This window comes from Melitaea cinxia, chromosome 21 (assembly GCF_905220565.1).
Source record: "Melitaea cinxia chromosome 21, ilMelCinx1.1, whole genome shotgun sequence".
NCBI lineage: Eukaryota > Metazoa > Arthropoda > Insecta > Lepidoptera > Nymphalidae > Melitaea > Melitaea cinxia.
The window spans coordinates 13,448,207-13,462,626 of NC_059414.1; the positions used below are offsets into that span (position 1 = coordinate 13,448,207).

Genomic DNA, 14,420 nt, shown 5'->3' on the forward strand with positions numbered 1-14,420 from the left:
ATAATACTGCTATGTTAGGTATTTTCTACTTGTCTATCACAAGCATCGTAGTTCTTAAAACAAAGCAGTTGTTTATAACTAGCTTAATTGAAGTGATTTTAAATATCATTAACGAAAATAACATATTAATTCATTCAAAAATATAACATAAAATTATTTAAATTAAATTAAACTCTTATATTATTTTATAATTAAAATATTTTGACTTCAGTATGTCGTCGTTTCTAATAATTATCACTCTTGATAAGTTCATACTATTAGTTTTTAAAGCTGAAGATAGGACGTTAAAATCACATCTCAAATCTTATAAAACATTATATATTAAATTATAAATATAACATGTACAATATTAAAAATTTACCTAGTAAAATAATTTCCATCTTACCAGTGTATAGGATCTTTAACAACAAAGGTGCGCGCGATTCATCTACATCTCTGCAATTGACGGACAATAGCGGGCAGGCGCTCAGTCCCGCGCAGACCGCCCGCATGCCCACAACTCGCAGCCTCCTCTCCTCGCGTTGGTTTCGCTCGCGCCGAACTCGTGATGAGCCCGATGATGCCCCCGGACAACCCCAGAACATGGACCGGAGACAGAGGGTGTCTCGCGTCCTCAGCTCCCCCGCAAGAGCACAGGCCGCCCCCCTCGATGAGGAGTCCCTCGAAAGGGCCTTCCCATCCATGGGTCACCTTGAGTATGTCCTCGCCGGGTCATCACCCCCGGCAGAAAGCGCCCCCAACATGTACGACAGCTTCGAAGAACCCCCGCTGGACCTAACTGCGCATATATGCTCGGACTCGCTACGTCAGAGCGCTTACGAACAAATGCGAGCAGTCGGTGGACGACTGAGACTTCTTGACGAATTGGAATCGGGCGTAATTACAATTGATACTGCCGTTAATACATTCGCAACAGCATCGGAAGCCGAAAGGAATGTTTGCTTATTTTGGGCCGCCTTTCTCAAGTATGATTATTTTTTACAACCTCTCGTTGAAGCCGGCGCTGATCCCTTATATTTCGACGCGCTCGGTTTGTCTCCTCTACACGCGGCCGCATTTAGCGGCTCGACGGAGTGCGCCAATTACTTGCTGTCTTGCGGAGCGGATCCTAATTATATGCCGAGATGCTTCGTACCGCTTCATTGTGCTGCATTCGGGAATTCTGTACAAGTGGCTAATTTACTGATTAAACATGGCGCATCTGTACATGCGGCTGTGAAATATATAAATTGTGAAGGTGGCCTATTACACTGCGCCGTTCGAGCTAATTCTGTAGATTGTTTAAAACTTTTCATATCACATGGGGTCGACGTCAATCAAATTGAGCCTGGTGGCACAAACGCCATCCACCTTGCCGCAGATCTTGGAATGATTCAGTGCCTCGCAATATTGTTGGAAACACCTGGAGCCGATCCTAATGTAAGAACAAGAGTGGGTGACCGAGAATCGACAGCACTACATTTAGCAGCTGACGGTGGTTTTGTCGAATGTGTGGATTTACTTCTAAGTAAAGGTGCAGACGCCAGCTTAAAAAACCATCGAGGATTTACTGCCTTACATCTTGCAGCGCGCTCTGCGAGTCTAGAATGTGTGGAGTCATTACTCCGGAAAGGAAATGCTGAACCGAACTCAATGGATTTCGATAAAAGAACGCCTCTTCACGCCGCTATTGGCAAGTCAGACAGTGCTTGTGACATCATCGAAACGTTGATAAGTTGGGGAGCAAATGTCAATCAAAAGGATGAGTATGGTTTCACGCCATTGCACTTAGCTGCACTTGACGGTCTCTCTGCTTGCGTTGAGACATTAATTTACCACGGTGCTGATGTAACGACGCGGTCTAAAAAAGGAAACTCAGCGCTTAATGTAATCGCCAGAAAGACACCCGCATCACTTGCGATGGTAACGAGGAAACTGGACTGCGCAATCACATTACACCACTCACAAACGAGCAACCGAGAAGTTGAACTTGAACTCGATTTCCGCAGCATACTTCAGCATTGCTATCCGCGAGAAATAAGTTATCTTAACACATTTGTAGATGAAGGTCAAAAAGAAGTACTTCTACACCCTCTATGTTCTGCGTTTCTTTATATTAAATGGGAGAAAATACGCAAATACTACGTAGCTCGTTTATTTTTAAGCTTTATATTCGTTCTTTGTTTGACACTTTATGTATTAACCGCACTTGCACACAATTGTTATAATGGAAGCAAAGATATGGAAGAGACGATTCAAGAACAGGAGCTATGTCAAAAACAGTCCATACTCGGAGATTTACTTAGGAAAAATCCATTCGTAATAGAAATGCAATGGTGGGTGCTTGCTGGTATAACAATTTTTGAGATATTCAGAAAGGTATACGGCATCGCAGGCTATTCTACCGTTAAACAGTATTTAATGCAATCAGAAAACATTATTGAGTGGTTTGTTATAGTGAGCGTGTTTTTGATATCCTATATTTACACAAATATAACATACACGTGGCAGAATCACGTGGGAGCCTTCGCAGTTCTCGCTGGTTGGACAAATTTAATGATGATGATCGGTCAGCTACCAGTTTTTGGGACGTACGTCGCTATGTATCAGAAAGTACAGAAGGAATTCGCAAAACTACTAATGGCTTATTCCTGCATCCTCATCGGGTTCACGATAAGTTTCTGCGTAATATTTCCCGATTCGTCATCGTTCGCTAATCCCTTTATGGGTTTCATAACAGTTTTAACGATGATGATAGGAGAACTCAATTTAGATTTATTATTAAATGAACCAGATGGAAACGACCCACCGGTGTTGTTGGAATTCTCTGCACAAATAACATACGTCCTTTTTCTTATGTTCGTTACAGTCGTGCTTATGAATTTACTTGTAGGTATCGCAGTTCACGACATACAAGGATTAAGAAAAACCGCCGGCCTCTCTAAGCTCGTCAGACAAACGAAACTGATCTCTTACATGGAACTGGCATTGTTCAACGGTTATTTGCCCAAGTGCCTTTTGAAAATTTTACATTCTTCCGCTCTCGTATCGCCACAAGCGTACAGAGTAGTTCTTAGTGTAAAACCATTGAATCCAAGTGAGAAACGTTTACCGAGAGATATTATGATGGCAGCGTACGACATAGCGAAAATGAGGAAACAATATGGTCACACAATATCTTCGAATGGATCAACTACAGGGGCGTATTCGTGTTTCAAAAAGTATGAAAATAACAACGATTCTGGCTACCGGGAATATGGATATTCATCAGGTCTTGGCAATCTTCAAGCGAGATTGGATGAAACGTCAGAAAATGTTCGTCAGCTAACGCAAGAGGTTAAGGAATTGAAAAAGCTTATAAATGCACAACAGCTTGTAATACAACAGGCACTGGCTGGCGCGATAGATAACCGTTGATGATATAATGGATCGTTTATATTTCAATGCCAACGGTACAAGTCAATAAACTATGGGGAAAGGTAATTGTTTATTTACGTTTAGAACCGTGAACGATCAAGAACTTAAACGGATTTTTTTCGATTTTGAATGTTTTTAAAAATTATGTTTATAAAAAACGATGAACTGTGATCGGAAATGAAATAGTGCGTAAGGATTTTGTGATATAATTTATCATGAGAATAAATTTATTTTTCATAATGTGTACAACCTTTTTTATTTCCTTTTAAGTATATGTTTTTCTACTTAACTCTTTTCTATAGAGTAGTGAATGAGTTAAAAACTATAAAAATATCAGTCAATATTAAATAAATCCAAGGTAATTTTAGAATGATTTTAAAGTTCAATTATATTTTTCTCTTTCTATATTTTAATAGATCTGAAAAAGCAGTATAAGATACTGATACACAAACACTAGCTAATACTTTTTATTCGACCTTTTTCTAAATTTTTTTAGAACGCAAAGCTGCAAAAAAAATCATAAAACGCTAACAAAAAAAAAGACAAAAATTATTTCATAAGCACACTGACGAAAAAGTGGTAAAATCTAAAAAAAATGCGTGCGTACAAAGTATTCATATTAGAAGTGAAACTTCTTTTGGCAAACTAAATGAAAAAAAGTAGTTGAAAAAAAACTAAATGAATTTGAAAAAAAGCTAGCTAAGTTCCAACGCCATCTAGTTATTAGTTTGCAATGTAATACTATCGATATTACTTTAACAACCATTGTAGTTTCTATAGTACACGCTAGGTGGCTCTGTTTTGTCGAGCTGCAAGCGTTGTATATATTTATAAATAGAATACGTTCTTTTCTGTAAGTTGTAAAAAAGTCCTACAATGTTTCAATTTTTGTACGTCATGAAAGAATAAATTATCCGCAAGAACATGATTGTATGATGTATTTTGTTAAATTATGTTGATTATAGACTGATTACATTTCGTATCTCGAATTTCTTTAATACGCTTTACTCTAAGTATTTATTCTAATAAAAGTAGTTGTGAGTTTCATAATGTAATCTATAATTTTTTATGTTAAGGTTCATTACAAAAACTAAATGAAAAAACAAAAACAAAAACCCAACGTCACGCGGTGTTCCCAGGCGGTACCCATCCAGGTACTGACCGCGCCCGACTTTGCTTTACTTTGGTGATCGGTAGAACCGGTGTATTCATCATGGTGGTATGGACGTATAAAAATTCATTCGCGTTTGATCCGTAAAAATTTTACCCCTCATGCTAGGTGCAAGTTTCACTTCAAAAATGAATTACATTTCTTATAAAATATTTTGCTGTGCAAGTGTGTTGTAAATAAAGCACTAGCAACAACCATAATCACTTTTGGTTTTCTTAAACCCATTCAAGTAATCGTGATACATCATAAAAAATATTCACAGCAGATTAATATATTTTCGTATCAGTCTATTGATATTATTTTTGATCGCATTATTTCTTTGGATTTACATTCGTAATGTGAGACATCTTTTTACTAAAAAAATTGCGCTTCAAAACTGTGAATAAATAATTAAAAAAATTACAAGTTATTAACTTTATACTGGTATAATGGTACGTGTGTTCGATTCACGCTCGGAGTGGATATTTGTGTTTTTACAAATATTTATTTCCGGTTTGGTCGTTAGTCCTTGTGGGTCTGCCCACCGTGCCTCAGAGAACACGTTAAGCCGTCGGTCCCGGTCGTTATCATGTATACCTGTCAGCGATCGTTACTAATAGTAGGGAATATATCGGCCAACCCGCATTGGAGCAATGTGGTGGATTAAGCTGTGATCCTTCTTCTACATGGAGAAAGAGGCCTATGCCCAGCAGTGGGATATTACAGGTTGAAGCGACTCACTTCTATTACATATACACATATACGTTTACTATTTGCATTTTTTTCACACTAAATCAATAATAGTGTGTATTCAATCTACATTTTATTATATACAGCCACAAGTAATTGGGAATTATAGCGCATTATTAACTAAAATATAAATAATAATCTCTATTCATGCAAAAACGGAACGCAATATTTGACAGCTACGTCTGTCGCTATGGCAACCCTCTTCACTGCACGAGTTGCGCGCTAAGATTGAAAACAAACAACAGCGATCGATAGATTGAAGAGGCAAGAATATCTAGATTTAGGTCTCATCTCTTTCGTTCAGACGGACAACGTGCTAAAACCTAAATTGGTGTATTGATTACGTGTTTCCGTCCATTTCGCGTGTGTCATTCAAATGCAGGGCAGTTTTAAGATACAACTGATAAACATGGGGACGAGGGCGGCGGCTTGTAAGTTAACTAGTGATGAAACGTCGCTTTACCGCTCTAATATACGATAATGCCGCATGCATGTCCATTAACGCATTTCTTTTTCAGAGTTGACTCGATTGCGGCCTTATTTATAGAGAAAGCTTTATGTGTTCCTAATGCAGTCCACGCAAGCGTTCGATAACATGCAGCTTGTATTGGAACCGCTGAATCTGAAAGGTGAGCTCGTATCCACGAGCGTGTTTGTAACTGTTGCACAGAGTTCTCGGCCCTGTATCACTGCTTTGCCTCCCGACGATCTCTAGTCTTCTCACCTGTCCGTGACTCAATAGTCTTGCCATCTAGTCCTTTGCCATAACTTTAAGCAAACTTTCCTCAAATCTTTCTATAGCTTAGATGCTCAGTTTCTGTCGCTTTTTCGATATGTCCCAAACTAGACTACTACTAATAAATAATTATTAAAAATTAAAATTAGAACCTATTATTTTTAAATTAGCACCCTTACTAAAAAATATAAAAATAAAAGATGGCAATGCTAGCTTTTTTCTTGTAATGGTTGTACCCATTTATGGTTTTTTGTGTCGCTGTCCCACGGTATGTCGATGTTGACCCCCATGCTCTTCGATGTTTTGTTGTTGACCTTTCGTGACCCCCTGCTACCCCAACTTGATGTTGTAGCGATGACTTGAAAGATGTTGGTGTTTTTAGCTACAACCGTTTGTTGTTATCGAGTGGTTTGTTTATTAATGGTACATGATTATAATGTTTATATATTTAGATGGTGTCTTATTTTAATTGAATCAGAGTTAATTTTAATTTTATTTTATTATTTTATTTATCCGGCACAACATATTCCAGTAACTCTCATTACTAATTCTTAAAATTTAATATTTAATATAATTATGAAAATTGAACGTTTCAATTTTAAACTATTTTAGGTAAGTTTATAAAAAATATATATATTATTAGAAATGAATTTAAATACTTAATAAAACCAACTTTTTAAAATTATTATAAAAATTTTATCTGAAAGAAGATAGTAAAATGAAATTGACTAATTGAACTTAAATTTCAATTGTACGGTTTTAATGTTAAATATTTTTTTTTATGTTTAAAAATGATTAATGATTTTTTAGGTAAACATAAACAGAAATTTACTTTTATATTAATTTAATTGCTTGCTGCGTGGTTACGGCAATGAAGAATATAGCCACCCCCTCTCTTCCCGTGGGTGTCGTAAGAGGCGACTAAGGGATAACGCAGTTCTATTACCACCTTGGAGCCTAAAAAGCCGACCGATGGCGGGATAACCATCCAACTGCTGGTTTTGAAATACACAGTCCGAAGACGAGCAGCAGCGTCTTATGTTCGACAAAGCCAGCACGGCGGTCACCAACCCGCCTGCCCAGCGTGGTGACTATGGGCAAAGCACATGAGTTCACGCCATTTTTGGCGTGAGCTTATGGAGGCCTATGTCCAGCAGTGGACTGAGATAGGCTGAAATGATGAACGATGAATTATAATTAAGTGCCTCTCATTGTTGGAATTGAATTAAAAATTAAATGTAACTAGTATAAAAACACATAAATTGTACAGTCAATAATACTCCCTAGAGCTCACCTTTCAATATTTGTATTGCATTCCATAGCATGTAATTATTGTAGTATAAAACCAAATTTAAAAATAATAATTAAAGTAGAAGGACAAACTATTAAATAATAAATAAAAATATAAATAATATCTTATTAATTATGTCGTATTTTCCTGTAAATTAAACCATTTTATACTAAAAAAAATAATTGAAATCTACTCTTAAATCTAGTAAACCTAAGTGGCCTCTGCATTAGGACATGTATGTAATACTACACTGTTTTCAATATCTTAATTATATATGTATTTACCTATTTTTCTTTGCCTGCATAGTTTGACAAAATTTTCTTGTAAATTATTCAGTACAGCTTTTCATTCTGTTGCATAAAATAAATAATCTTTTGTCTAGTATTTGCATGTACGTTTATTAATTAATAAATTTACTTAGTACAAAGTAATTCGTATTTTGATGTAGTTAATCAGAAATGATTAAATAAATATTTTATAATTTTGAAGTCGGTGCCAAGTAAAACCATAACTACTCTAGTATCTACTCATAAGTTGTATTCAGTTTTCTTTCATAATTTGTTTCATTGACTATTAGGTTGAATACTGTTATTATTCTGTTATTGTTTTGACATATCTAATAATATTTTTTGTACTTGTTTGTTGTGTGTGTGCTGTTTGTATTTGTTATTGTAGCCAGGTTGTTGTAGTATTTACTTGGCACCAACTTCAAAATTATAAAATATTTATTTAATCATTTCTGATTAACTACATCAAAATACGAATTACTTTGTACTAAGTAAATTTATTTTTCACTTTTTAGTTTCCTTTTTGAAGTCGGTTTTTTTTTTTGTTAAAAATTATTTTATTTTACAATTTTTAGTGATGGGTAGACCTAACAAGGATGCTTTTTCTCTTATGTCGGGAGTTCGGAAACATACACAATACACAAGCACAAACACCCAGATCATGACAAACATCTATATGACCAATACAAATGTCTGTCGTGCGCGGGGATTGAACCCACTAACGCTAGCGCAACAGCCGGCGCTGTGACCGCTGCGCTAACGCGTCGACATACTATGAGTAAAGTTCGCTATCAGGTGTACGTAATAACAACCGGGACTGACAGCCTAGCGTGTTCTCCGAGGCTAGGTTGGGAGAACCACAAGGATTAACAACTAGACCAAAAATAAATATTTATATAAACATAAATATCCACTCCGAGCTGGAATAGAACCCGCGACCGTCGGTGTTTAGGCGCCGCCGACACGGCACATGCACCATTATATCAAAGCGGTCGTCAAACAGCAAAAGGTAACTGCTGTAAATTGTTGAGAAATTCCCTCGAGTGTTTATGGGCTCTATCATCAAACCTGGTCCTGCGAGACAGATGATCACACCGCAGGTAATTGCTATAAATCGTTGAAAAGTTCCCTCGACTATCTTTCGTATCCATCATCAGACTGAAATAGCACTTATAACTCATATATATGCAAAGTTCTCATCAATAGAAACGAATTAAGTTCAAACAGCAGGTAATTGCTATAAGTCGTTGAAGAGTACCCTCGACTATCTTTCTTCTCCATCATCAGACTGAAATGGCATATATAACTCATATATATGCAAAGTTCTCATCAATAGAAACGAATTAAGTTCAAACAGCAGGTAATTGCTATAAATCGTTAAAGAGTTCCCTCGACTAACTTTTGTCTCCATCATCAGACTGTAATGGCACTTATAACTCATACAGGTGCAAAGTTCTCATCAATAGAAACGAATTAAGTTCAAAAAGCAGGTAATTGCTATAAATTGTTGAAGAGTTCCCTCGACTATCTTTCTTCTCCATCATCAGATCGACTCCAGACCTTTATTAAATAGTAGTGCTTTATAGTACTTAATGAAAACATGATTAAATTTACTAGTCACCCTTACGATTTTTGAAAGTTTCCCTCGATTTCTCTGGGATCCCATCATCAGATCCTGGTTTCCTTATCATGGTACCAAACTATGAATATCTCCTTTCCAACAAAAAAAGAATTATCAAAATCGGTTCATAAACGAAGAAGTTATCTCCGAACATACATAAAAAAAAATATATATATATACGGTCGAATTGAGTAACCTCCTCCTTTTTTTGAAGTCGGTTAAAAAATATAAGTGTTTTCTATAAACAACTATTATTTTGTCTTTCCATTAAGTTCCCAGTGAACACTATGACGTCTAAATGACGTCAGAATGACATCGTTGAGTCGTGGAAGAATCATTATCTCCTACTTATTACGTTATTCTGTGATATAATAAGCATGACATAAATATATATTAAGTCTTTTTAATATAATTCTGCGCTGCGTTGGCGCAACGGTCACAGCCATGGATTGTACCTGTTTCGCTGGCGGTGAGAGTAGTGGTACCCAAATAGTAATATTTAAAACTATTACTGTAGAAATCGATAAGTGATTATAGTGGAAGGTAGTGTGACGTTTAAAAATTATAATTGACAAAGATTATACAAGGAATTACGGTAGGTTTATAATTCGACTTTCAATTCTGTGACATCCATAAGAGACTAATAAAATAAATAAAAATTTCACTGTAAACTATAACTGGCAAGTATATCCTTATATTCTAATACCGTCAACATGAAATTCGCTTGTTGTAAATCTACGACTGAGGGTGCGACTGAATCTTTACAATGTACCTACTCGATGTAAATTGAATTATCATGTGGCTTATATCATTCTGATGGAAAAGAGGCTTTTAATGCTGAGTTTTGGCTTTGCACTGGTTGTTCGCTAAATCAACCCAGGATGGTGAAAACTGATAGATAGATAGATAGATACTCTTTATTGTACACAACAACAATCAACACAATACCATATTACAAATAAAAAACAGTGTACAAGGGTGGTCTTATCGCTAGAGTAGCGATCTCTTCCAGACAACCTTTGGGCATATAGGACTCAGCGTAGTGAAAGCGGTAGGGAAGTGTACACAGAGAAGTGACAATTAGTGTCACCTAGAACAATATCAACTATAAAGTACAAATACTCATACATATACAGCACAATACATACATACATAGATACATAAACATATATAATTATACGCATAAAATTACTATGCTTAGATATAAACGAAATACATATAATATGGATAAAAACAATAATGATAACACCCCTATCAGGATCTGGACAGACAGGACTGACCAGGCCAAGACCCCGAGAGCTATATGACCCTGGCCCGTTAGAGCCGAAATAATGTGACCCCGGAGGCAAAGCCCTGGTGATGAAAGCTCGGGTAAAGAGGATAACCTCGAGGCCCGTACCCCCTCCGTGGCCGTAGGCCTTCGGACCTGCCAACACAAACTAAATAAGCTATGTCAATTTGACATAAAAAATGACTCTTTTCATGATCTACAAATGACGTCATGTTTGATGATATTATTTAACTTACGTTTTTGTAAAATCGTATTACACGTCTTGTATGATCTAGCACATGTGAAGTCAAGTTATAGGTCATGTATTCACTGGGTTTTAATAACTATTTTATATATTAATTCTTATAAGATAATTAGAATATATTTAAATAAAAATTAAAATGTATAAAAAAAAGAACCATTGAAACTATGTTTACTTTAATGATGAATAGTTTAGTAAAATATTATATTTTGAAATATGCTTGCGATGTAGAGTTTTAGATATGGCATGTCATGAATTGAGTGATCTATGTGTGACTGCTGCATCTGCTAAATGAACTAAAACCAATAGCAATAAATTTTAGGTATCGTCAATACCTTAACTTAATGCTGGTAAGTATAAATTTGAGACAATTAGATTATTTTAAAACATTCATTTCATCAAATGCATGTGACTGTTGAATTTATTTAAGAGCACTTAAAAACTATTTTTGGAATTTACTCCTAGGATATCGGGAGTGAAATCGTATGGAACAGTAATGAGAACTTTCCTTGAGTGTGACCGTGAAATATCGCTTGCGAGAAAGCGATGTTGCGCGGCCATTTTCGATATATTTTACATATCAGAGTAATCGTTCTTAAAAGAGTAAACTTCAAGAACGTGTCAGAACTGAAACACACATTTGAATCTAGTATTTACCTATGTTTATTTAGACTCCATTTGATTAACGAATGATTTTATTATTCCATTTATCAAACAATTCTCTAAGTCTTGTAGTGGCTTATTATTGGGCAAAGGTTAAGTTTTAAGTGTAGAAGTACTAACGAGTAGGTTTGCAGTCACTGCGAAGATTCGGAGCCTGTATGACTGCCAGCTGCGGCTGATGCACAACATACAGCCCCTACCATCGGGCACGGATATCGCTAACACCGTCAAGTACTTCTCGCAGACACTTCTAAGTAAGTATAGTATTAGTTAGTTATAAATATACTTATTATCTTCTTAAGCCGCACTACGCCTGGTAATTATTTATTTGAGTTGTTGAATCCCACGACACAGGCATTGCCTAGTGTGGGATTCACTGTTCCTTTCATGTAATGTGTATCTTTACAGTTAAATAAACTATTATTGATTTTTTATTGATTTTTATTGATTGATAAAAAGGGGGGAACTACAAAAAATTAGAGGTTTGAGAACTAGGAAATAAAATAAATTGCTTTTGTAACTGTACATATATATTGTGTAATGTAACTTTACTTTTACTTTTGTTGATGCGAATTAGTATTATCTATCTTTACTTTCTTATATGTAATTTTTATAATTAATTACTGTTTATCCAAATTAAACAATCAGAAAGACAATTATAATTATATCATAATACTAGGCATCCAGCTTATTTCACCTGTATCGTAACCTAAAATTTAAAAAGGAATCTTTAAGGAATCTGGTTTGGTTCTCATTTTGCTACGACTATTTTCATGTAAGTCGTATCGTGATAATTTATATATGACTAGCTGTGCCTGCGACTTCGTCCGCGTGGAATTTAACAAAAAAGTTATTGTTCACTTTGCAAAATTATAAAATGAATAAGATTCTAAAATAAAAGTAGCATGAGTTACTCCTTACTACATCAGCTATCTGTCAGTGAAAGTCCCGTCAAAATCGGTCCAGCCGTTTCGGAGATTAGCCGGAAGAAACAGACAGACAGACAAAAATTGTTGTTTTGGTATGTGTACCGTGTATACGTGTATATGCATTTAGAAAAAAGTGGTTATTTTCATATTACAAACAGACACTCCAATTTTATTTATTTGTATAGATTGATTATATGTAAGTAATCTTTCATTTAGACTCTGCTCGATACACTCTTATATTATTGCTACCTGACATCGCAAACGTAGTTTTGCCATATATGTTATTAACCCTCTTAATCCCCCCTTATAACTTAGGGCTATGAAAAATAGATGTTGGCCGATTCTCAGACCTACCCGATATGCACACAAAATTTCATAAAAATTGGGTTCAGCCGTTTCGGAGGAGTATGATAACTAACAGGGACACGAGAATTTTATATATAAGACTAGCTGACTCGGCAAACGTTGTCTTGCCGCTAAACGCTATTTAAAAATAGGGGTTGGTGGTAGAAAAAATAAATAAATAATTTATTTCAAAATTAAAAAAAATAGGGGTGGACTACCCTTAACATTTAGGGGGATGAAAAATAGATGTTGTTCGATTCTCAGACCTACCCAATATACATAAAAAATTTCATGAGAATCGGTCAAGCCGTTTCGGAGGAGTTTAACTACAAAGACCGCGACACGAGATTTTTATATATTAGATATATTAAAGCAGATAAATCTATTTACTGGTAATTAAAATTGTAATAAGTACAGTACAGTACATTACTGAAGATAATTAGAAAAAAATGCTCTCGATCACAATGATGCAAAAAAAATGTGGTTTTATTTATAATTTTTGTATATCTATTATTCCTTGTTCATCCATCACATCAAAACTACTTATGGAATTTCTTTGATCAGAAATGAAATTAATTTATTAATTTCATTTTTAGGTGTATTGAAAGATGTACCAAGATCTCCCTTAGAGATGATACGTGATGCCGACAATGACGCAGAAAGAATGGGGTTATATCCCAACTTAGATTACAAGGGGCTTTTTAATGCAATATCACAGCTTGTCGACTCTGCTCCACATTTACAATATGGGATACAAGGTATATAAAATGTTATAACAATAGTTAAGTAAGTATTAGTAACAATGACCACCACTTTCAAAAATAGAATTTAAAGTCTGAACGATTTTATTCTTGTGTTACACATTAGGAATTCTAAACATTTTTTTTTTAAATATCATATCAAAAATCGACCGTTCCAGCGGGGATCGAACCTGCATCTCCGACTGACCCTATCGGTGCTCTAGCCAATTAGGCTATGGAACGATGTACCCGTTAGATCAAAATTTTTGATATCATGATTTTACTATTCGGTTTAAGCGAACCGTGGCGCCGTCTATAGTGAGTTTTTTGCAAAAACCCGTAACTATTTAACTTTTCATATTACAATGAAAATCTTTGACAGGAAACGACACCATGTTATTTTTAATTTGAACGATTTTATTTTTGTGTTACCCACACATTAGGATTTAAAGTCATCGTTAAATCAATTGAGGCATTCGGATAATTTATATTTTAAATAAAAATTTCTGGACGTATGAATGAAACCTCACAAGGTCGGTAACCGTCAATTCGATCATCATACTCGTACACCTAAAGCTACTTAACAAGCTACGGTTATTACTATCAGATGACCCACCAGTTCGTTTACTGGCTACTTTTATACACAAAATCCTCGTGCACATTCTTACGCCGACGCACCGAATCAAGAGCGTGGAAAGTATATCTCATATCCATTAGTAAAGTGATAAAGTACCTTGTCACTGTCTTGACAAGAAACACACTAAAATCTAATTGGGCTGCAGTTGTATAACTAATTAAAACTGTTCTGGTCGTACTTGCTACCTGCCTAGGAGAGAAACATACCAAACCGTGTTGAAGACGCTGATAGAATGCAGACCAGATCAGTATGTAAAGGATGCGCCAACGTGATAATTTGTCAGTTACACTTTGAAATAGAGTATTTAATGATGATTTATTACTAATGTATTGACTAATGATGA

General features: G+C 35.5%; 2 protein-coding genes across 2 annotated transcripts in view; both read left to right on the top strand.

The window, feature by feature from the left end:
- The first annotated feature begins 645 nt into the window (after positions 1-645).
- LOC123663854 (transient receptor potential channel pyrexia) lies at positions 646-3,642 on the top strand. Its single transcript, XM_045598499.1, has one exon. The coding sequence runs from the start codon at positions 682-684 to the stop codon at positions 3,394-3,396; it is 2,715 nt and encodes a 904-aa protein (XP_045454455.1). The 5' UTR covers positions 646-681; the 3' UTR covers positions 3,397-3,642.
- A 2,030-nt stretch (positions 3,643-5,672) lies between these two features.
- The window catches only part of LOC123663971 (protein unc-79 homolog), a 62,031-nt gene continuing 53,283 nt past the window's right edge, over positions 5,673-14,420 (top strand). Inside the window, exons 1-3 of the mRNA XM_045598606.1 lie at positions 5,673-5,727; positions 11,561-11,680; positions 13,297-13,458. Of these exons, the coding sequence (XP_045454562.1) occupies positions 5,673-5,727; positions 11,561-11,680; positions 13,297-13,458 (337 nt within the window). The remainder of the gene's footprint in view (positions 5,728-11,560; positions 11,681-13,296; positions 13,459-14,420) is intronic.

Bases quoted from the DNA above. Each gene is read 5' to 3' on its own strand.
- LOC123663854 (XM_045598499.1), top strand. From the start codon at position 682: ATGGGTCACCTTGAGTATGTCCTCGCCGGGTCATCACCCCCGGCAGAA.